Source organism: Hetaerina americana, unplaced genomic scaffold (assembly GCF_022747635.1).
Source record: "Hetaerina americana unplaced genomic scaffold, ioHetAmer1.1.p SCAF_3, whole genome shotgun sequence".
NCBI classification, from domain to species: Eukaryota; Metazoa; Arthropoda; class Insecta; order Odonata; family Calopterygidae; genus Hetaerina; species Hetaerina americana.
Window position 1 is genome coordinate 20,792,606 of NW_027286874.1, and position 25,705 is coordinate 20,818,310.

General features: G+C 40.2%; 1 protein-coding gene across 1 annotated transcript in view; it reads right to left on the bottom strand.

The window, feature by feature from the left end:
• The window catches only part of LOC139691098 (LIM/homeobox protein Lhx3), a 77,224-nt gene extending 54,395 nt beyond the window's left edge, over positions 1-22,829 (bottom strand). Inside the window, exon 1 of the mRNA XM_071588857.1 lies at positions 22,471-22,829. Coding sequence (XP_071444958.1) covers positions 22,471-22,829 — 359 coding nt within the window. The remainder of the gene's footprint in view (positions 1-22,470) is intronic.
• Positions 22,830-25,705: the final 2,876 nt, after the last annotated feature.

A 25,705-nucleotide genomic window follows, 5' to 3' on the forward strand; every position in this document is an offset into this window, starting at 1 on the left:
GAGAGTGAGGAAAGATGATTGGTAGTGATGAAACTTGTTACATTTTTTCTGGGAGCATATTTATTTATTTTCTCTTATCTCGTTCATATGTTATTTGTTTTGTGTATTTGTATATATATATATGTATGTGTGTATACATATATATATATATAAATAACATCATATTAGGAGCATATAATATATCTATCTATACCCACAAACAAGCACACACACAGACATATATATATATATATATATATATATATATATATATATATATATATATATATATACATATATATATATACATATATATATACATACATAAAAATATATATATTATTATTATTAGGTAATCTACCGGTTAAGGTAGATTTTCGATGGACACAGCTACTAAATAAAACATTTTGTGACTCCTAACAAAACAAAAAATCCAGCATCCTACTCTATATCAGGTCCCTCTTCATCTCTGAGTACTTTCTTCCTCCCTTCATCCCGTCCAACATCCCTATCCTGTTCCTTCCCTTTCCTCGTTTGCCTAACATTCTCCCCTCTATCACAGTCTTCAACATTCCACTGCCGGTCAATACCCCCTTCATCCACTTTCTGCCTCCATGGGATTTCTCCCAACAAACCCCTGTCCTCAGCCACCATACCACGTACTTCCTCATTTGTTTTCTTCTCGGTCCATTTCACCTTCTCCATTCTTCTCCAAACCCACATTTCAAAAGCCTCAAGTCTACGTCTATCCTCCTGCTTCAATGACCACGATTCCGCGCTGCACATGCCTACGCTCGATATCAAAGTTTTTACGAGTCTTTTCTTAATATCCTTACTCAACGTCCCTGTCATCAACTCCCTCCTTGTGAAAGCCTCTTTGCCTAGGGCAATTCTTCTCCTTACGTCCCTACTACTTTGACCGTGTTGGTGCAAAACACTTCCGAAATACGTAAACTGTTCTACCTGTTCTAGTTTTTGCCCTCCTATGTTTAGCTTATATATTTAATGTTTAGCTTAGCCTTTTTCTTGCTGGAAAATCGTATAACCTTTCTTTTTTTAATATTGATACTCATCCCATACCTGTCACACTGAATTTCCAATCACTCAGCAATGCTTGCAACCCCTTGAGTGACTGACAAAATAAAGCTTTGTCATCAGCAAAACCTAATGATTTTAGGTTAGCTAAGCTGATTTCACGAATTATCCGCCTACTTTAATTCCTACCTCCAGTTCTTCCCATGCCTCTATATCATTTCCTCTGCCTACAGGTTGAACAGCAACGGTGATAATGGGCAACCCTGTCTTACACCTCTTCCTAACACTGCCCAACCGGACTCCCCGTTCCCCACTCGCACTTGAACAGTCTGAGACGTGCACAGGTTGCGGATTAGCCTCTTGTCCCTCCAATCTATTCCTATTTTGTGTAATATGCTCATTGGTTTTTTCCAATTCCCTCTATCAAACGCTTTTTCAAAATCTACGAAACAGGCAAATGCGTCCTGATTGTATTCCACATTCCTCTCGAATAGTGATGCCATTACTGAAATTGCATCAGGCGTACCTCTCCCCTTCCTAAACCCAAACTGATCATCCCCTAAGTAACCATTTGCCCTACTCTCTATCATTTTGTTGAAATCCTGACAACAAATTTAGCTGAGTGGGAAATCAACCTTATTGTGCTATAGTCCTCACATGATGTAGGCTTAACCTTTTTCGGAATAGGAAATAACACTGATCTCACCAAGTCTTCAGGCCAGATTCCTTCCTCATAGGTACTACCTACCAGTCAATATAGCCTCTTCCTCCCATACTTTCCTAAACTTCGAGTAGTTCCGCAGGAATGTTGTCCACCCCCACGGCCTCATTTAGCTTCATCTCCCTTAATGCCCTTTCTATCTCATCGTCGAGTATATCTGCACCTAAGCTATCTTCATCTACGTCATGTTCCTTTTCTATGTCTAACCATGTTGGCCAAAGTTCTTTACCATACAGTTCTTCTATGTATTCTTTTCATCTTTCTTGGATCTTTTGTGTGTCAACTTTTATCTTACCCGCCTTATCTCTTACTGTTAGCAAAAATATTCCCCACTTACTTCCCGATAGCTATATAACCTTGCTGTGCAGCACACCAATTTCAACCTTCCTATGCATACTTTCCATATCCTCGTACTGCGTTATCGCCATGCTTCTTTTGCTTTTATTGTTGCTTGTCTTAATTTATTATTAAACTCTTTGTACTTGATCTCCTTCTTAGTACTAACTCTGTGTTTACATTCTTCCATTGTCTCCTATTATCTATCTTTGTAAACATCTCATCTGTGATCAATTGTTTCCTTGTCCTATAGTTTATTTTGCGGCTTTCCATATCCCTTTTCTAATGTATTCCCCTTTTTCTTCGATAGTACTCAGCTCTTTACCGTCATCCATGATTTTCTATACAGCCCGCTGATTCTACTCCCTTGCCAACCAATTTAATGCTTCTACATTCAATTTCCTAACTCGCCCCCCCTGCCTTATCTTTTTGAAACGGACGCTTAACTTCATAACGATGGAATTATGGTCAGAGTCCGCATCTGCTCCTGGGAAGCTGTGCGACAATCACAAATGTAAATCACACTGCTCGTAAATCTGTGCCTAACCAGAATATAATTTAACTGATACCTTTTTGTCCCACCTGGCATTTTCCATGTACAGCTACCCCTTTTGTGGTGGGTAAGGGTAAATTAAGTGTTGGTGATAACTAACCCCTGTCTCCTGTAGAACTGAGTTGCTTTCAGGAACACACGCGATTATGTCCTCTAACTGATCGTATGTGTTTAATTTTTTCCATTTAAAAGTCGTTCTGTTTTGGTTTTCGTCTGTATCCTGCTTGCCAAATTTCATTTAGTTGGGGTCAATTGTAGTCCATTTAATTTTGGCTTATGCCTCATTCTAGAAGCCTTCCGTCTGTTGAGTTAGCTTTAGCTACCCACTGCACAGTTATAAACCTCAGCATTTGTAGTGAGACGTTCTTACTCCGATAACAATCAAGCCTAATTTGTTTTACTGCGGAAGCATTTACGTGAATCTGATATCGTGCGGTGACCTTGTTCCATCACAATTCTCGATTATAGCTTTCTCAATTTGGCCAAGGAATGCCCTTCAAATCCGTTGTCTTCCCGGTTTTAGCAGTGATTGGTGAAGGGTAGTACAATATTTTATCTTATTTCCTGTTTATTGAAACTATAGAGCCCATAATCTAGTCTCGGCTTGTTGCAAAGGTACGGAGGGAGTTGGTGAGGGAAAGGAAGAGATACTTAAGCGTTATGCGAGGGGTTTGATGGCAACATTGGGTGGCCCGGACGTTAGAATAATTTTAAGTAGACAGTAAACAAGTTAGTATCTTCTCGCTTAGATTCTGTTTGCTGATTCAGAGAATTTTTCGCACGCTGGAAGAGAGAATATATTGGCAAATGGCTGGCAATATGAAGTTAAGTCATTGGGTTTAGGCGATTGAGGAAAATAACTGGATGTGGTAATATTTAGGTGGTTATTAATTCCGAGGGAAAGTGTTTTAGTGCATTCATCCATTTTAAGGGTTTGTCAAGTATTGCATGATTTTAGGGTGCGATAGGATTCGAAACACTTAGAATAATGGAAGGACAATGAATTCGGTGTAATTCGATTCTTAAATTTATTTCCTTCTTCTGTTATTTCATGCAGGAATTACAATAGATTTCATCATACTGTCGTCGAATAGATGAGATCAATTTAAACACTTTAGATCAGATCCAATATTTTGGTATTACATTGGCATCAAACCTTTCATCGGATACAAAAGAATATACAGTCAGCCTTAAAGAAGCGCCGTTCTATTAAATATGTTTAACGAAAATTCAATAAAAATGTAATACAAACGTGTTCCTTTGCTAGCTTACTTTGTTAGGCCAGCAAGTATCTGGGATCCATGGAAGAGAACCTTATTTTAATGTTTAGATGAGGCTCAGAGAAAATCCAAGGAAGGTTTATTAAAAATTACTTTTAGTAGCGAGAGGTCGTCAAGGGATTGCATAAGGAATTAGGATGGCAGCCTTCTGTTTCTCGCAGAGAGTAGGGAAGGCTTTCAGAAAGGTACAGAAAATCTGAATATTCCTTCAACACAATGGTTATTAATAATATGACATCAAACTTTATTGCTAGATTTGACCATTAGGATAAAATGTCACAGACAGACTCAAGTACTAGTTATTTCCGAGCACACAATCATAGCAACATCGAATCAAATGACGGAAATTTAAAGTCACTAAAATACTACAATTTAATGAATTAGTCCAAAAAACAATTATTTTATTATGTACGTGCATACAGGCATGTATGTGCACGATTGTGTTTTTACATGAGCTAACATATATTCAAGTGAATTTATAAAATAATAAGTCATAGAGTAAGGCTGGTGCTCTAAATTTCCTGCCATACATCCTTGCGGCATGGCGGTTTACGGGGTGTTGTGCAGAAGTAGAAAAACGCTTAACTTGACATACCCAGAGTTCAGGGAACGTGAGATTGTTGGAATATTACAGTCCGAGTTAGGATATTTTGCAGTTTTCATGGCATTAATAGCTGTCACTGGAAGTGTCATACTGTAACATTTGCTTCATCTTCGGCGAATGTTTCTCTGGCCTACCACTCCTGAATTATTATGCAGTGTGTCTTAGAGCTATCATATCATCCTTTATCTGGTACTCATATTACTTGTCTTGATATGGTAAGCCGTAGACTTGCATTTTGGTCTTGTTAAAAATAAGAGTTGTTAATTAATAGTTGAGAAAGCAATCTTACTAAAGTGAGAATGTCAACATTGCAACTATTACACATCAAAATCTTCATCACTCCAGCAAGAAAAAAGAAGCCAATACCTGATGTGGCAAAAAGATTTAATCTGGATATTATTCTAGTTTATTGCGTTTTCTGAGAGTTTTGGTTAGATTCACTATTTTATATTTGCCCCTGCGAGTATAAAGACGTAAAGGCCTAAGGTCTCCATGTCTAGAAAGGTTTCATGTGATAAGAGGTGCAGATTTTTGTTTCGAACCTGTTCTTTCATCTGGCCTCTACCCTTTGACCTATGGGTTGACCACTGTCATGGGTGACCAAATTATGAGTAATTATCATGGCCCCAGCCAGCACAGCTATAGGGAGTATTGTGGAACGCGAATCCGACACCACGCCAAGCTTGTTCACGAGGGATGATCGTTGAATAAAATATGCTATGATTAAAAAATGCGCGGGCCGTACACTTTGTAAGTTACGATAGATGCTATTCGGATGTTGCGTCTTACTCGTATTGCCTTACTTTCTGCGTGTCATCTTGGATTCCTTTAACTTTCATTGAGTGCATGTAGTGCTCTTTTACGTGCAGCTTGTTAATGTAAGATGCAAAAATTCTACCATATGCATATTATCAAGTTATATATGATAAAATATGTACTACGTGAAATGGAAATATTAATTCACGCACAGCGCATTGCTTTCCCTTATCGATAAAAAATCTAATGGACGTCATCAAATGTGCTTCTTTATTTGGAAATACGCCTAAAATTCCTCCTAAAAATAGATTTTATTGTATAAAAACTATCATTTAACTTATTAATCTAAACCGTTTATTTTCAATGAGATTTCTTGAAGGAAAAAATTATTTATTTTTCGAACTTAAGCTTTGACGACCGCAATTTGGATATTAATCAGTAATCTATTCTAGGCTTTCACTTATTTCTGCCATGATATAACCCTTTAAGAATTAGAACGGCTCATTATGTGCACGAAGTGAAGGCTTAAAAAAGTACTGCACTAAATTGACTTTGCATTACATTATCAGCATTACATGCTTTATTTGGGTGGGGGGTCGAAGTAGATAATTTGACACGGAAGGCATTTAAAGTATTGCATTGCGTAATGAGAAATTTAAAAGGAAGTAGCGTAGCCACAAAAGAAAAAGCATATAAGGTACTGGTTATCCCTATCCTTGAATACTCCTCCATAGTATGGGATCCATATGAGGTGGGACATATTAAAAAGATAGAAAAAGTTCAAAGAAAGGCAGCAAGATATGTACTCAGAAGGTACAAAAGAACAGATAGTGTCACAGAAATGTCAGATACACTGAAATGGGAGAGTTTGAAAAATAGAAGAAAAAGGAGTAGGTTAGGCGCGATGTATAGAATTGTTAAAAAGGACGAAGCGTGGGAAGATTTATGGCAGGGGATAGAAAAGCCTAACTTTAAGGGAAAAACGACCATGGTTTCAAAATAAAAATAAGGACGCAAAAATCAAATAAGAAAAAATACTCTTTTTTAAATAGAACTATTATTGATTGGAACCAGCTGCCTGGAGGTTTGTTTGAGTCCATTCCATCCAATTTTAGAAGCTTCAAGTATAAATGTAAAGCAGCCACTGAATAATAAACTTCATTGTAGTTATGAAAATATTGTTTGTATGTGATGTGGACGGTATTTTGTATGTCATGTGGAAGTTTGTTTGCATTTGGTGGACTCTTTGCTTTGGTAGTTTGGCGAGATAATAAGTCTAGTTAATATGCCTTCAACAGTATTTTATTTGAAAAATTTCATTTTAGTCTGATCTACTCCTTTGGCCAAAGTTTCAAGAAGGCCAAATATAGTGATAAACAAACAATAATTGTGGACGGCAAAAAGGTTTTTCTAACGCGTCCACAAGGAAAATGCAGCTTTCTATTATTAAGTCTTTATCACTCGGGTTATAGAAAATTAATCAACCTTAACATCGATGATTAAACATCACGCTATCATCATCAAGTTTCTCGTCTTCTCCTCTATCTTCCGCTTCATTTATTTTTAATCGTACTCGTTTTTATTGGCGTCCGATATTGAATTTCATGATTATTACATGCCTTAATTACATATACGTTCTCATTTCCCTATATTTGCCAAGATTTTCTTTGTCGCAGGGTCGTAATTTTTCCTCTTGGACGACAGAACACTTTTGCTACAGGAAACAACAAAAAATGAACTCCAAATCGCAAAACATTAACTTTGCTCTTTCTTCATATCTACACCACCGTCTGTATTAATGATAATGCCTCACGTTAACAATACTTGTCAAATGGCTTTTCATGGCTTCAAAATAAGCAGTCTAATTTTTTCACCCGTCACGGCATATTGTTTGAGTAAATGAAAAAAAGCATTCATGAAATAATGAGAGAAGCAATTAGAGGCAATAGAGGGGAATTATTTACGCTGCGATGAAAGTGAGACTAATGAGAAAAGAGGGGAGAAAGGATAGCATTTTGAAAAAGATTTTCCCCAATTTGCGAGATCTTTGTTTTGATAATGAATATATAAAGACGTAGTAGATGATTTAGAAAATCACAAAAGAATTCAGGGCTAAAAATTTTACAAAGGCGGGTATCCAATATCTGGCGATTTTTTGGGGTGAATATTAATTTTGACACTGAATAAGACAGTGTTACTCGAGAGACCGAGAGGGGGTTCTGACATATGAAAGAGAGAATGTCAGCGGAGGGAAAAGGGTGAAAAAATGGAAAAAAATAAAGACACCTGTACGTCGCGATATAATTGCCTATCGTATATGATGACGTAGGAACTAGAAAATGATAATGATGTAATTTCAATTTCATACAAATAGTTAACATTATTTTAGCATATAAATATTAATATAAGATATGATTTAGGGTATCATTACATGTCCTTGTACTCATAAAAGACTAAAATCGATTATTCAGAGGAACGACCTTTAATTATTATTTGAAAAATACTGTATCCGTCTGTATCATGGTCAAATTCATCAAATGTGTATTTCAAGCTGTTTAGTGTTACGCCTACAAAATACTATATAATATATCATAATTAGACTCATAAAAGCAAGAAATTAAAAGGTCCCAAAGTTGATAGCGAGGAACCTATTGGCCGCGAAAATTTCTTTTGAAAAAGCGCAAAAAATTGCCTTGCTCGCTAGACATATTGTTGCTAAAGTTGAGTGAATATAAAACATGCCTGTAGAATAGTAATTATCTGACTTAATTATGGATGACTTGGCAAAATCTGGAGAAATAATATGTCAACATTTGACGTTATAAAGGTGAAGAGGACAGACATTTGTAAGCTATTGCAACATATGTTGACTCTTTGGGCATACACAATAAAGCTTAGCCAATCGGTATAAGGTAATAGTAAATCAGTAAGGAGATTAGACGAAATCGCAAAACTCTACATTCATGAAATCCAAAAAATAGTAGCTTAAGTCATAACTAAATCAAAGAACAAGAAATATGAAATTGGACGAAGTGAAAGAAGCGATATAAGACTAACTCAGTCCACTGCTTACATTTACATTAATACAGGGTGATACAGGTGAGTAGGGGAAGGCAGAGGGGGATAAAATGCAATGAAAATCAAAGATGTCCCTCCAACCAGAATGAGCCCCAATGGGAGCCATTAAGAAAGATGTTAAAACGATGGCGTCGGGGGAGGGAGCGGACTGGACGTATGCATGGAGATGGAAAGCAGGCAGGAGAGATGATTAAAGGGAAGGGGGATGGCGGAAGACGGGAGAGGGAATGTAAAGCGGAGAGATGAGCTAGCGGGGGGAAGGATTTCAGGGGTGGGCCGCTGCGAGTGCGCGGCTGCTCCAATTCCTCGATTCCGCTCGGCGGACAATGGCAATAAGGGTGAGTTGTAGGGAGACTGTGGGGCGTAAGGAGGAGGGAGCAGAGTGCGGAGAGGGCGGACCAGGATAAAAGGGTAGCAGGATGGAGAAAGGAGAAGGGAGTCGAAAAAAGGGTCGAAATTTGAGGGGTGGGAAGGGTGCGCACGAGAAAGGGTTGGTTGGGGAGAGCTGGACGTGGCTGCGAGACTCCTGTGTTGGGCGAGGGGGTTGACGGCATAATGCGAACAAGGGGATGCGGGGAGGGGGAGAGGCGAAGTGGAGGATCCGGGGGTGGCGGCGGTGTGCGGTGGTAAGGTGAAAGAGATTTTTCATCCCCAGGAGTGAGTGGCGGGCCGAGGGCAGAGAGAAAAGGAGGGACGGGACGAATGGAAGGAGTAATGGGTAATAAATGGGCATAAATACCGCAGCCCCTGCGTACGAATACATTAATACATTATTCCGACTCCTTGCTGGAGAGTGGAGTGACCGCACGTGTTTCTGTGCCTCACTTTCGGATTACGCAGTCAACTTCCTCCACCCTCCCCCTCCACCCACGACCTCCTTCCCTTTCTCCCTCTTGTTCTCCCGCTGATAATCACCCCACGGGTTAACGCGCTCCCTTCTCTCCACCCCCATTTCAGCCGAGAGAAAAATTATTTTGCTCGTCCATCAAAGTTGCTTGAAAAAATTGTTGGAAAAAGTTTCGCAACTGTGCAGTTGTCCTCTTTTGTAGAATTTTGTTTCCATATGTATGAACAAAATGTTTTTGATCGACCGCTGACATTACTTACGATAGCAATAGAGGGGCGTGAGAGTTACTGTCAAAAAACACCAAAAGATTCGACAATGTGAAAGATGATTGAATGAGTAATGCATCTTCATCTCATTTTACCTAGAAACAATTTTTTTAGCAATGGCAAGGATTAAAAGTGCATTATTAATTGTTCTAATGCTAAATGTTACTGTAATTCATAATTCCTTTGAATGTTTCTGGACGGTTGCCAATGATACTCGACAGACAATCATAGGCTCATAGCCTTTCAATCTCGAAAATGGCAAACTGTAAATAGACATACACATGTATACGGACACGTGCCATATATCTGACAGGTCGTCTCGGCTTAAGCTCTCCTCCTTATTCAGAAGATTTCCCGCAGTTAATACAGAGTGACAGTTAAGCTGTTGCAATTTTACTACGAACTTTGCGGTAAAAAATATCGTCAGCAAGTTCATATGTATAATTGTTCGAATTGTGTGTTATTCCAAACCCGTAAATTTCAATGGTCTCAATTTCATGATGGGTACTCAAACATTTTTGTATTAACTCGCGGTTTACTGTGTAAACGGCGCTTCTTAATATAACTGTCATCATCGATACACAGATGAATTAATGTTTGACGAGTTTTCTTAAAATATATTTTAAAATATTGAAAATTGAATTTTTGTACCGCTCAAATTAATTATTAAATCGTAATAGTGCAAATCACATGATACAATTATTTTATCTATTAGAATCATATTTAATTTTGTTAGTTTACGATCAATTAAAGGGTTTTCTGGATTTAATGCCCTGCTCAATCAAGTAGAAAATCTTTAATTGTAGCGAATAAAATCAATATCAGAGTCAGTTTATTTAAAAAAGAGGAGAGAGCAGATGAAGCAGACATTGCTTAGCTCAAATATATTTTGAGATGATATAATCCCTCTTTGTACTTGGTATACATTTCCTTCAATCTTTCATAAATGTCATCAGCATACGAGTTTAATTTGTAAATACACTACATGCCGTTGATACCTGATCAGTGGAGTTTTATTAGAAAAATATGTGCCAAATATTTTCAAATATTAGCCAACATATGGTTTAATGGTCCCCAGTATAGTGCATTCACATTACTTCCTTTGCATAATCCTAGTGTATACAACATATACGACGTCTGTTCAAAAAATATCACGAATTTTGAATTTTCGCGGGTTTCGCATATTTTATTTTCGATATCTTGTGGCGTTTTGTTGGTACTTATGTCTCTCACTTATTCCGAAAATTTCGGCCATTTTGAATGTTCAGTTAATTGTTGACAGCTGTTTTGATTGGAAGTGTTTTGGCTTGTCTTCGATTTTTTCCTGTTCCAAAAAATGAATCAAATAATCTGTATCAAATTTTGTGTGAAAAACGAAATTAAGTGCGCGGACACATTCCGAATGTTGACTGTGGCATATAGAGAAGCTACTTTGGACCAATGCAACGTTTATCGGTGGTGCAAAATGTTCTTAGAGGACTTAGAAGATGTGGACAACGAAGAGCGTGCCGAACACCCGAGCACGTCAACAACAGACGAAAACATTGATGAGGTGAAGAGAATAGTATTGGCCAATCGTCGAATCACCGTTAGAGAGGTTGTAGAGGACATAAGCTTATCGAAGAAAAACAGCAACGCACATTAAAATTGCGAATGAATCTGTTCCAAATTCGCTCTAGAGGATCATAACTGGTGACGAATTATGGGTTTATGGTTATGACGTGGAAACTAAAGCTCAATCATCCCAATGGAAGCTGCAGCAAGAGCCAAGACCGAAAAAAGCGCGCCAAGTTCGGTCGAATGTGAAAGCTTTGCTTACAGTTTTCTTCGATTGCAGGGGCGTGGTGCATTATGAATCCTTGCCACAGGGTAGAACGGTAAATCAGGAATATTACCTGCAAGTTATGCGCAATTTGCACGAAGCAATACGCCACAAACGCCTGGATTTGTGGAAGAACAAAAATTGGCTTCTGCACCATGACAACGCCCCTGCTCACACATACATGTGCGCGAATTTTTGGCCAAAAACAAAACACCAATGATGCCGCAGCCACCGCATCCCCCAAATTTGGTCCCCAGGACTTTGTCTTGTTCCCGAAACTGAAGATGCCCATGAAAGGATGATGCTACGCTACGATTGACGAGATAAAGGTTGAGTCGAAGGAGGAGCTGAACAAGTTCACAAAAAATGATTTTCGAAGTGCTTCGAGGATTGGAAGAAACGTTGGCACAAGTGTATAATATTTAATGGGGATTACTTTGAAGGGGACAAAATACATTTTCATGAACAAATAAATAATTTTTGAAAAAAACACAAAAGTCGTGATACTTTTTGAACAGACCTCGTATAGTCAATTTCTTTGATTTCAGACCCTAGTATTGACTGCATCTAAATATGAATATGGCAATGCATCAAATAATGTATTTTATCTCATAGTATCTCGGAACAGTGAAAGTTCTCATGAATACTGAAGTCACACTGATTGTAGTTCACGAAAAAAGGGCCCGGGAAGCAAGGAATAAAGTCGTGAAAATATAAAAAGGTTTTAAGATTCCACTTCACCCTCTCTACATAGATCCATACATTTCTTCCTCGTCTGGGGTGCAACCAATATCCTCGGGCGGGATGAGGGTGATGCATCGGGAGGGCGATGGGCACGTGAGGTCACCCTTCGCCTGCTCACTTTCACGCATATATGCTCCCCGACTTCCAGGCGCGTGTGTTTAAAATGGACCGATTAAAGGCACCATTTCGTTTTCAATACCCCCCTTCCAACCCTTCTCCCGCTCCCATCCACGCCATTAAAACCATCTCGTCCCCCCAACCCCTTACCCTTCCACCATCATTCACGTCGCCCTCTCCCCTTCAATATTGGTCTCTTCCATCCCCGGCCCAAATATCCATCCCCTCTGCCGAACATCAAAAAACCGCCCTCTAACCCCGTCCATCGACCCGCAATCCTACTCTTTCCTCCTCCCATTCCAAACTCCATCACCCCATCTCGCATTCTCTCTCCACCACTTCCCTCATTCTCAGCACAAAGGCCTGACACCCCTCACGAAGGTATCCGCGCCCGTGCGCTTATGGCCCTATCGCATGTGCATATGACTATCTTTTTCACCTCAAACCGTTTCAATATTCCTTCCTAAATTTTACTCCAATAGGAGGCCTTCGCAATTGGGAGAAATTTAATTTTAATAAAGCTCTGAAAGGTTGCAGAACTAGACTAGGGCAACAGTATCATAGGCATGCAAATATTATTTTAGAGGCAGATGATTGGTATCAAAGTGTTATAATGTAAATGAGAAACTTATAGCAAGTTAAATGACTAGAAAGAGTTGAGAAGGGGGAAAGGAAATTTAAAACCTGAGCAGTTTTTACGTTCTGATGGTTGCTTTTAACTGCGTAGACGTCAACAGCTAAAATCACTTTGAATAAAATATGCCTTTAATTCAAAAGAAAATAGTGAGAGCCTGAATGACTCGATTGATCTGTAAATCATCTGAATTTCTGTTATATTCCCTACCATATCTTTAATTCATTCTGAGGGGGATAATATGCAGAGGAAAATTAACTGTGGACCCCATTCATGACATTTTATAGGATAGAAAAATCCCCGTAATTGTCTGTGGTTTATCTTCTGTATCTAAGGTAAAACTAATTATGTGAGTATCTGAGCTTGCATTGCCAACCGATATCAAAGAATTACGGATTTTCCCACAAAAACCAATAAATAAACTGAATTCAGAATGGATTTTTGCTCGTTTAACCAAACTTATAGTTCTCAAAACTTTTGATGTGTTATTGTAAATTTTTTGTAAGCATTGTGTATGGAGACAAATGTACATGATATTTTGATTCGATTCTCAGACATATTCACTGCATATTGTAGAAAATCAAACGTTTCTCATTCCTTAAAATGTTAAAATTCAGGTAGTAATTAGATTTCCAAATGTTTATTCTCGAAATAATAACTACATTAGCACTTTTTATACTTTTTATCTGTTCGTTTTTTTGTTCTGAACCAAAGTGCCTTTATCTTAAAAGTCTGAATATATTTCATTTCTAATTATTCAGAAAATCACTAACCCATTGAAACTTAACTCATTTCATAATTCCTATTTTGGGAACCGTGAACAAATATGTCATCATATTTGCTGATATAGGCTTATGTTAGTGATTCTTGAAGGCGTATGCATTAATTAACTGCAGTAAGTACAGTCTTATTTTTGTTCATCAAAATTAACTGTAACCCTGCTTCACACAACTCTACTGATTTTCAACAGCATGTGTTATGTGCTGGAATTATAATAGTACGCAAAACTTGGATGTCGAAATTTGGTGCATTGAAAATATTTACGGATTTCCGCTATTTTTACAATTATTTTGTTATTTCATTCTTGAACATCCGTTAAATTATGCAGGTTCTCACATGAGGTTAGTACATTTAGTTTATATAAATCGGTTGTATCAATCACTTTTTTGTGTATTATAACATTGAAATTTCCCATGCTAAGTCCAGTGATTACAGTTCATTGACATCCGAACGGCACCGAAGTATTTTGAAACTAAAACCTCAAGAAGCAACAGCGTTTTTCTTTCCACAAGATTGTATCGAGGCCAATGCTTTTTTTTCGCATACCCTGAACTTCATTTAACAATTCTTTCTTTTTGGCTTAGCCAATGACAAAAGGAGCATCTTCATTTTGGGAAAGAGAACAAAGTGCACCACTACTGCATCCCACGACACGCAATTACTCGTATCACCTCGCCTCGTTACCATAAGAATGGGGGACGGATTTCGTGCGGCGTGCGTGTCACCCATGGGCGAACAAACGAACGAATCAATTAATCCAAGCGGGTATGACACTCTCGTCCACAATATTACACGAATCTAGAACTGTTTTATGCCACCGCTCACGAACTCATCAACTCTATCGCGCCGTCGACACACATTTTGCCCATATTTCCTCCATATTACCCTCCCCCCCGACGTTCGACTCCCTCCCCCCCCGTGTTTTCCCCTCCTTCCAGAAATTCTGTCCCTCTCTTTCACCACCTCTCCTCCCCCCTCGGCCATCGTTTCCCTCGACCCCTCTGAATTTCGTTCCTCCTCTTCCTCCTCACCGCGCATATATCCTGCCGCCACCCCAATCCCTGGTATCCACGCGTAACCCTTGTTAAACCCTCAACCCTCCCATATGCCCCTTCCCCCGACACCGTCGCCCCACAGCCCACGTCTACTGCTCCCTCCGGCGCCATTGTCTCTGTCATCGCGCGCTGCGTTGACCCAAACAAAGAATGAGCGGGTGGACAGCGACAAAAGACAGATACGGAGGGAAGAGGGAGTCGCTGAAAAATGCCAGGGGGAGTTGGAGCCGTCGGGGAGCGGTAGTGGGAGGAATGGCAAAGAGAGCGGAAGAGGGAAGAGGGTGCGGGAGAAGTGCGTAGGTTGAAGGGACGAAAATGGCTCTGCGCACTCCTCCCGCCGGGCGGGGAGCGCGGACCCATAGTCGCTGGTAAGTAAACTTGCCTGTGCAGTGAAGGTAGGATGGGGAGTAGGTTGAGGATGAATAGAATTTAAAAAAGATGAAAAGTGGAGTTTTTGCAGGCGAAAGCTGAAAGGAAATTAGTTTGGCAACAAATGAGGGAAAGGAAAGAATGGGTTTCGGAGGAAAATAAGGGCAAGAATTTCAAAAAGGCTTGATGAAATGTGAACGAATGGAGGATAAGCATGTAGCACACTTAGTGATGGAAACGGATAAATCTTCACGGTGAATACTGGCCCCTTTGTACAAGTGTGAATATCGTATGCACACACATCAGCATTCAGTCGCGATAAATAGTCAGGGAGGAAAATAATTTTTATAGCATGTAACGGAGAAGAATTGATGATGTTAAAAGTGGTCGATTCCTTAATCAGTAAACTTAAAATAAGGTAATTCCGCCAGGAGAGTTAATAGCTCCATCTCTAGAATAGTCTTTCCATTGAGAATTGTTTGAGTACGCCGACGGAAAACATAGCATGGGATGACTCGAATGCATAACTGAAACACGCTAGACCCAAATATAGTGATCGATGTAACACTTATACCAGTGGAAAGGCAGACTGAAAACATTTACGTAGAAAAGGAAAATATAAACGATCGAAGTTCGGATGCCTAGGAAAGAAAGCTAAGCGATGGGGTCGGATGGACGAGCAAAAGGAAAATGTAGACGAATAAAGGTAAATGAGTGCGAAAGGGCGTACAAAGAAGAAAGAGAACAGAGGGTAATGACAAAGGAATGGGCACCAAAGGGAAAAGGGGGAAACCGAGGGGCTCTTTTAAAAAATAGTGGAGATAAAAGCGAGGGAGGGGTGGGAGAGAGAGAGAAAATGCTGCGGTCTAACTTGGCGGGGATATCTTGCGTTCCCGCAAAAGGGATTCTCCCCCGCCGCGTCCCCCTCCCTTAACCCCTCTGCATGCACTGCGCATGCCGGCTCTGATTGCCTCTCAGGGTTTTTCACGTGAGGGAACGACGAGGTGTGGGGAAGCGAGAGTTGGGGGAAGGCTTGGTTTTAGGGATTCTGGAGAGAGAGAGAGCGCTGACGCCTGCTTCGATGTACGAAAGGGTTCGCCGTGACGGGAGGAAGGGATATGCCCGCCTCCTCGGCTGCCGTGGGGATGGCGGATACGCTTGTAGCGGAAAAAATATGGCCGGACTGTGGTGTTCTCGGAATTACTTCTTTTTTTAATATAATTCTTCCTAACAGCCAACTTGCGGCGAAATCGTAGAGCGGAAGTTGGTGGCTGCCTAATTTTTGTTTTAGTTTTTATTTTTTTAATTTCTTTTGCTGCGGGTGGGATTATACAAGGGGGTATTTAGACTGCAGCTCAAAAAGAGGAGGGGGAGTGTGAGGGGTGAATGTGGCTACGGGTTTTATTTCTAGTCACGTTGTAATAATAATAGGCAACGTCTTTAAAAGTCACCGACGCAGTGATTAACACTCATCATAGATACATCGATCCTTCAGGACTAAATGTGATCTTGCCAGTTCTTTAAAAAATAAGTATTAGTAATATTTTACGATAATGACCCGAAAAATTTCCGACGCTATACTTCTCTTTTTGCGATATCATTTTAATTATTTCGTATGTTCAAATAGGCACTATAATACAGCTGCATATTTTACCCAGTATTTTCACTAAACTCTGTCTCCAGGGCAGTACTTATTTATCAAATGCCATGTTTTTATTTCGGAATTTTATATTTTTCATATTTTGAAACGCATGATGTAAAACTTTACCGGCACACTTCGAGTACAAAATTGATGGATTTTGCTAAAATATAAAGTTTTTGTGGAATATGAATACTCCCTCTCTTAAAATTATTCTGGTATTCCTTGCAAAAAAAATATTATCTCATTCACTCAATTTTATGCGTAGGAAATGTTGGGTTATATGGTGAACTTTCTGTTCTTGATTATTTTTATTTTATCCAAATTCAGGGACTTGGCGGACCTTTAGTCACAGCTCTCATCAGAGATGAACTATGGGTCTTCGTTAGTTTTCTTTTGGATAATCTCGTTGTAAAAAAACATTGTTCAAACGATAAAAAACACAATTATTTGCTAATAAAAGGCTTTAAAACCCCAGTGATTTAGCAATAAGTTCTTGTGTCCTTATTCTCTTCGCGGATGACTGAGGTTAAACTGCATCCTTAATCTTCGTATTATCATGCACACTGTAAATTTCAATAACATATAATGCTAGAACATAGATACTTCATCTACGTCTTAATAATACCCTGAGAGCTTCCGAAAGATGATGTGATATTTGAATACTATATGCAATAATGTAAGGAAAAAAATCTGAAAAAGAGATTTTTTCATTTCCTACTGCTTCTATATCTTATTATTAATGATAGGCCGTGAAATGTGTGAAAACTCCAAGGCTCTGGTTCTGTTATTGTCTGACCCATTTACGAAATATCAATCTTGCAACTACTCGTTCCCAGTTAAAGATTGTTGGATCATCTCTTGAATTTTTTTCAACTTTAAATAACGATGGAAATGGCAAGGCTTGACTACAAAACCAGATCTGCTAGAGGTGTTAAGATGGATATTCTTTTGGTCGCCATGAGAATAAGACTGAAACTTTCAAATGATATAGAGTACCCAAGTTAACTTGTGACATCGAGATAATTACGTGCATTATGGACCTGCAATGAATTTCCACATTGGACCTCTAGGATAAAATAAGAGAGAGAAAAGCCAATACTAGCAGATGTACTCGTTCTTATTCAGCCCGAGCCCGCAGTAATAACATAATAAAATATGCCACCAATCCCACATTTTTAATTAATAAAGCAAAATTTTATTTTTTTTGGAAAAAGACTATAATTAAATGATATAGATAGGCAGGTATATGTGTAACTGTACGTTTTTTTACGCACATGAGTAAATATTTATTCATATATATGGAATGTACAAAGGGATATTTATGCATAAACACCCCCTGCCACACGCCCTGGCGGACACTTGCGGGACATTATGTAGATGTAGTGGTAGATAAGCTTCCATCAAATAGTCGTCCCATATATACCGGGGTGAATGAAGAGTGGGCCCTCTGTTTAGTCAAGACGATGGACAATTCTTCGTCTAAGCTATATATATATATATATATATATATATATATATATATATATATATATATATATATATATATATATATATCAGGGTTTGTCAGAGCCTTAAAAGCCTTTTCTGGTATACGCACCCATAAAAAGGAGGAGAAAGTCATGGAGGGGGAGAGAGCGTTGGAGGAAGAAGAGGGGAAGGAGGGAGTACCATCACGCCCCCACCACACAAAGTCCTCTCTTGTTCAGATTGTTTTCCTCTGGTCTCATTTGCGGCCTCCACAACTAGCAGCCACACTTGGATGGAGAGAGCTGGCCAAGGTTAGGGCGGAGGGGAGTGGGTTCTTCGCTCTCCTTCCACGTAGTCAGCAGCAGCCGCCCACACCGCCGGCATCGCGTTCTTTCTACACAAGCGGCGTCTTGGGCCCTTCATGGCGGTCTGTTCTTTCTCCCCTTTCCCGCATTGACTATTAAAAACGCCCACACAAGGGGTGTACGGCACCCCTTGTAGGGAGGGAGCGGGCGGACTCGCCAAGGAATGGGTTGAAGCGCAGGAAGAGGTTGTTTTGTCAATTTATTTTGTCGCCTCTCCTCGTTGCCCTTTTCCACCCTTCTAAACATCTCAGTCCTTCCTTCCCTTCGGAGCATCCCGGCCGTAGGTGAGGTGGACGGTTGAAATCCTTCGCCTCTGTCTTTCCTCGGCTCAAAAAAAAGTTTCCTCCATGCGACCTTGTCGACTAATTCTTATCTTCCCCAGCATGCTCGTCGAAGGGCTTTTCAAACTTCCCCAACAGTGGTGCTTATCTCACTCCATCATCAATGAGGAGCGCTTGCCCTAAACTCTTCCCTTGTGCGGAGGAGGTTGACCTCTCATAGATTCAGCATTTCCTTCCCCCCTCCCTGTTAAATTTGTTTTTCCAGGCCTGACCTCTTTAGAGATGAGGGGGTGAAAGTTGAAGATTTACTTGCCCGAGAGTATAAACAAAGGAACCCATAAACGTGAGGAGGTTTTTATCTCTTGAGGACTTTGCGTTTTGTTAAATGGGCGATGGAGCCAGGATGCCGGGCGATGGAGATGAAACGCGAGAACCTCATGCCTAGAGGGCCTAAGGAAAGACTAAGAAGGAACATTATTAAGGAGAAGAACGATGAAAATGGATAGGAAGGACGTTATATTCGCGTAAATACTCGAGGATAAGGAATAAAGAAAACGGTAGTCATTCTATGAAACCATGAGAGATGACGGTATTAGTTGCTTTCCAGAATATCCAAAAAATAATCACAGATTATGCAACTTTTTGCTTACATTTGAAATTATTTTGCTAAAAATCGACTGAGTTTTCGTTTATATTAGGTTTACTAACCGCTACAGTAACCAAAATAATCAACCCGAAGATTAGTTTGATAATTTTGGATTCACTCCATACTTGTGGAACGGATCATTCTAAAAATATGTGAAATGAGAAACATTATTGTTTAATAATTTAGAAAATTTAAATGAACATAGGCCATTTCATTGTATAGATAAATGGCCGTAATGCATGACTGCCGCATACGATACCCATATAAAAATGATCGGGAAAAGTTTCAGAAAAATAGATTTATTTCGGATAATGTTACATTGCCTCAAAATTCTTCAAAGTACATCCCTTGAGCGTTCACACACTTCTGTCAGCGACTTCTCCACGACTCGAAGGCTCCCTAGTAGGCAGATTCCGGCAGGTCCTTAAGGGTGCGCGTGCAATTTTCTTTGACGGTACTTAAGGCGTACTATGAAGTACCATGTAGGGTGCTGTACCAAGTACCAGTACCATAAAGGTGTACTTGAGGGAGGACTTTACTTTTGGGAATAGGAAATAGTTTGCTGGTGCCAATTCGGGACTATAAGGTGGTTGGGGAATCGTCGCAATGACGTTGTTCGTCAGGTAGTCCGTTACTTTGGAGGAGGTGTGGCTTTGACCTTCGGGACGAGTTTAGCGTAGGCCTTTCGTATCGCAAAATTGTTAGTGATAATGGTTGTGATCTGTAATTTTATCAAAGCATATCAGATCTGCGATCATGTGCACACTTAACCTACAGTCTGGATTCAGAACTTCAGGCACACGTGGCACGTTGTCGTCGGTTCTTGAAGTCGACGGCCGTATAGCGTGGGGCTCGTCCTCCACACTCTCTCAGTCATCTTTGAAGAGCTTGCGCCAACTAAAAATTGCGGTTTGTGACATGCTTTCATCCTTAAGCACTTGCAGAATTATGCCCAAAGCCTCCGTACCTGATTTCCCCAGTCCAACACAAAATTTGATGGCGTACCGCTGTACAGTCGCTCGCTGCGTTTTGCGCTTGCACCGAGTCACTCGATAGGGATCCACTAAAAACACGATTTAGTCTGGACGAACACTCGCAGGCAATTAACTTTAAACGCGTGTTAAAGGTCAGACCCCCCACCACCGAGCCTGCTCGGTGCAACTGCGCTGCGACACACAGTCACGTCAGGAAAAAAAATTGTTCCCGATACTTTTGTGGAAAACCATGTACATTTAATTCGTAATTATTAATTAATATATTCGTATCGGTAGCTGTTTCCCCACCGACATTGTCGAGTGCATTTGGGGAGCTCTAAAGACGTAAAGCAAGAAGGGCGTAAATTTTGTCGGATAGGGTGTTTATTATCAATAGCTAATGAAATAATGAGAATCGAGGTTGTTGGCCCGCATGGTTAAGTTTGAATAATCTGTTGAAGAATGTAATGCTTTCGATACCCTCCCGCGAATATCCGCGTTTATTTAAAATAGTAGTTTTCTTTTATATACTTTCATGATTGTCAGTGATGTGCTCTACTGTGAAGGACCTTTATTTAAAGTCGTTACATTAGTTCCTTTTCCTGTTCCATCTGGGGTTTCTTATGAAGGCATGGTGCAAAAAGAAGAAAATTTTAGTGAGGGTTTATCTCCCGGATCCGAATTCCGTACCTCTTGGTCGAAGCCTTCAGCAGCTTATGTTGAAAGATTCATGCTGGATGTACAAAATTTCCTCCGCGGAGCCACGACGCCTTTAACATAAGTGTGCGTTTCTTTTAATCGCGGATTTTATAAGAAAGACAAACAAATACGGATAAGCCATTTGTTAAAGACTTTCGCCATAACAGTTATTGTGAGCAGTTTTTATTTTCCTTACAATCGAATAATCAGAAATTAGATCGTGTTCCCACCTTAATCTGGTTTAAATATTTAGTTTATTCGTATATATTACAGTACCTAAATAGCCGAAGATAATGCATCTACCGGTACTTCGCGACCTTTTAGCTAGCACTGATCTTCCAATATACCGGAGGATGCTCACGAGGCTTAACAGGCCACCCTTTACGGGATCCATTGAAATTCCCAGGGCTTGAAAATCCAATTAATCCAATGACACTGAAATAGGTTGCAGAATTATCTTACCAACACCAGAAAACTAATCCAGAAGAACATTTGATGATTGGTGAAAATGAAAATGAGAGTGATTCAGTGACGCCACTACGAAAACCAAACACCGAACTAAATGGAAAGTTACGCGATTAAAAATTGAACTTTTGATATGCAGAAGCACTAGAAAATGTGTCGAATATTGAATATTGATCACTAATTTAATAATAATTGGCCGAAATCACGACAGACGTCAATTGATCTCATTGAATTGGCAGACAATAAAAGCTGTAGCACTACTGAGGAAGCTTATGCCCACGGTTTTGTATCGTTAAAGCATTTTATTAAACTAGAAGTTGCAATTGCTTAACGACTCAACAGGTTTAAATTAACAAAGCGATTACATTTTCGTAATAAATAATTTCTTACAAACTTTTCTCTTTGATGGAGAAGAACCAAAGGTATTTATTTGGCTGAGACGCGACAATTTGTTGTATTTTGGAGTACAGGAATTCATTTCGTCTTCTTTAGAAAATTTTATGGGAAATTAATTTGTTCAAACAACAAAATCGTGCCATTAAAAATCCATTATGAACTTATAAATTGCTATCTGTAACTAGTTATTAGTGAAAATGCTTTCCTTTCTAAAATTGATGTCATGAGCGTCAAACATTTTGTCATCATAAGAACTTCAGAAGAATGAGTACCATTATATTACTATGGGTCTTTGATCAATTTAATTATCAGGTATGATCGAAAAAACAAATATCGCTGCTATGGATTAACAGTTGAAATTGAGAGGCATTCTGGTAAAATAAATGCAAATACATAAGGCATAGTGACTATTCCACTCCAAATAGGTAGTACACTAACGTTACATAGGTCTTTCTGCAGCAAAGTGCTTTAAAAATAAAATGATCGAATCCAAAGACATCTCCTCATTTTCTCCAGAGGTGTGGCGGAGGCAAGCGAAGTAGGAAGGAATATCGCTCACCTGTCGTAGTCTAAGCGGCAGTAGAACTTGGAATCCCTCGTGTAGCACTTGTGAGCCAGGCGGGTGCCGCACTCGTTGCAGAGGAGGCACCTTTCGTGGTATGAGGCGTCGGCCACTCGCATTATGTAGCGGTCGCAGATGGGCCGCACGCATGCACCACAGAGCTCAGTGGGTCCCGGAGGAGGAGGCCCCCCTCCAGCTCCCCCTCCCGGCCCCCCACCCCCGTTGGCCACCATGGATGGGGTGGAGGGGAGGCCGGGGGGCAAGACCGGGATGGGCAGCTGTGGGGCGTGGTGGGGGAGGGGCGGGCCGGGGGGAGGTGGGCCGGGCGGCGGGGGAGGCTTCCTGTCCTCGGCCATTCTTTGCCCTGGCAACCTGCGGCACACAATGGGAGAGAGTGGGAGTGAAGAGAGGGCGAACCGATAACATGTTTCGACCACTTAATCAATTATAAATGGCGGGAGGAGCTGTCCCCTCAGCCCTCTTGAAAAAGATCTTGATTCGCCTCATTTCATTTTTTCGAGCTGCGAGTTGGTACTCCAGCACACATTAAATGTTTTCACTCGCATTCATTTCTTATTCCTGATGTTGCATAAAAATTAACGATAGACAATTATATATGTACATTAGCGCTTCAAATGTGTACCACAATGTTATTAGTTTTTAAAGCCCTGTGCACTTGGAGCGTAACATACAGTTGTACTACATTTGCTGCAAGCAGTCATTTTACGCTCCTACTTTCACTTTTGAAGTCACCAGCACCACACTCGTATTTAACCTTACCACAATGCGTAGAAATGCGTTTTCAATCACTTTTTGGCTGTCGGTGACTTATGGCCTCTCCGCTAAGCCAAATATGTCCATAATATTCATATTGGCCCATATTTATGATACTAACGGAGATGAAATACTGAAAAGATAAAAACTACGAGGGTCATCCGGAAAGTAGTACCCGTTCGTGAAATAAAGACACAAAAGTAAATATTAACAAACATAAAAAATTTTATTTGAAAGAGGATACTTTAAACTACTTCTCAACATAATCTCCAAGCAAATTAAGGCATTTGTCATAACGTGTGACAAGTTTCTGTATTCCTGCTGCATAGTCCTTCGCCGCCAGCTCATTGAGATACGCGAGGGACCCATCTTGCACAAATTTTTGCATAATGCAGATGGTGTTTAACAATTTCATGAACAATTGTTCGAGAAACATTGGGAAAATGCTCACAGATGTCATCAATTGTGACGCGCCGATCGTTCCTCACGAATTCGTCAACTGAGCTCACCAGTTGGTCTGTAATGACAGACGGTCTCTCCGAACGCTCATCGTCGTGTGTGTTCCCCCTCCCCATGTTGAAGTTGCGACACCACCGCCGAACAGACGACTCGTCCATTACATTGTCTCCATACACCTCCTTTAATTGGCGATGAATATCACATGGGCGAACGTTTCTTGCATTGAGGAATTTAATCACTGCCCTCACTTCACAACTGGCGGCGTTCTCAATTTTTTTAAACATTGTAAACAATCACAGAAACAACACAGGCAATGCTAGCGTCACGCAACTTGGCTCAGAGAAGGCAGACAAGCCACTGAAGCTATCTGACCTCGTCCAGCGGCTACTCGCGTCGTCAGCACTTCATGCGGCACGAACGGGTACTACTTTCCGGATGACCCTCGTAGTTCCTTTTTATGTCCCAGCGTTTCGGTTGCTCAATCGCCACTTGTGTGAATTGAAAATTGGCTGTTGAAATATTTATATTTCAGCCCCGAGCAAGGCACTCTAGGCACCTGTAGCTCCACCCAAGCTATGTGATTTTTTGGGTAGCAGATCTTCCTGGGAAACCATAACGGCACAGGAAAGGAACTGGCCCCCCTACCCTGATGTGTGGATTTCACACGCCGCCGGGCCTTGTACTGGTTGAACTCTACCATCTCCTACCAAACCAACCTTCGGGTTGATTACTGTGTTTTATATCTTTTCGGCCATGTTTCGAGCAGAATTTTTGGCAAGTATTTTCGAGCGTAGGGATGCCACGTCCGGGAAAGTGTTTTGGATGATACATTTGTTGCCTCCATTTACATGAACTGTCGGACGCCATTAAACTCGGATTGATCTAATCTCTATCCTGATCATGGCATTGGTGAGAGGGAGAAGAACTGATGAGAGGTGACGAGAGAGTAATATTCGGCCAGCCTCGTAGCCTACAGATCAACACGTGCAGCGCTGTCAACAGCTAAGACAGCGCCTTTGTCCGTGTAATTGTGAACGGGAATAGGATTTAATGAAATAGAAGGAAAACGTAGTTTGATTGACTGGACGTTTGATTCAAGACTTGTATTGGCATACCCATGCAAATGAAACCTTCCATTCTCCATGTTTTGAACTCAGCGAGGATGCTTCCGGCTATTCTGTTATTTCGTTTTGTTTAGCGCTCTGTCACACCTCGAAAGTTCGTGGGAAAGCCTGTTCGTGTGTAGTAAAATGGCATACTTCAATCACTGGCTTTTTACATCATACAAATAAAAACCGCTGTCGCGTCATTGCGTGCTACGAACGCAAACCCATTGTGGCTTCAGGGAATCGCGATTTTTCAGTGCTAGCTTCCTCGATAATCTGTGAAGGGACGTACATACCTTCTGAAGCGGTAAAAAGAGGCTTTACGTCCACTCTGAATGCTGCTTTTGAACCTGTCAAAATGTCACCTGTTGAGCAAATTAGAGTGAAAATATCGATGAAGTTCACCTAAAAATCGATGAAAATTGATGTAATCACTCACTAAACTAATTCAAGTTTTTTAAGAGACGTAACCGTATACTTTTATGTTTCTCAGGCACCAATATTGAATTATCAAATTTTCCTAGGCGACCAGCGTGCATAAAAGGTCTTAAATTCCAAAAAAGACACATCGTCATATTTTCCGTGGAAAATGCTGCCACGGCCATAAGAGCCGAGTCGACCTGCAATTTATTTCAACAATTAATGCTCCGCTATCATTAATAAATGACAATTAAAATTCAGCGGAACAAGAACAGTAATGATCAGCAATTTAAATAACAAATTTGAACACTCTATTCATTTATTACGTATGCGTAAGAATTCATAGAGCGTAAAATCACACGGCATCCTATGAAATAGAAAGAGGAAAATACATGTAGCAACAACTGAATCCCCACTCTAACACTTTTTCACCGATCGGTCTTTAAAAATCCTTCACATCTTCAAGTCATAGC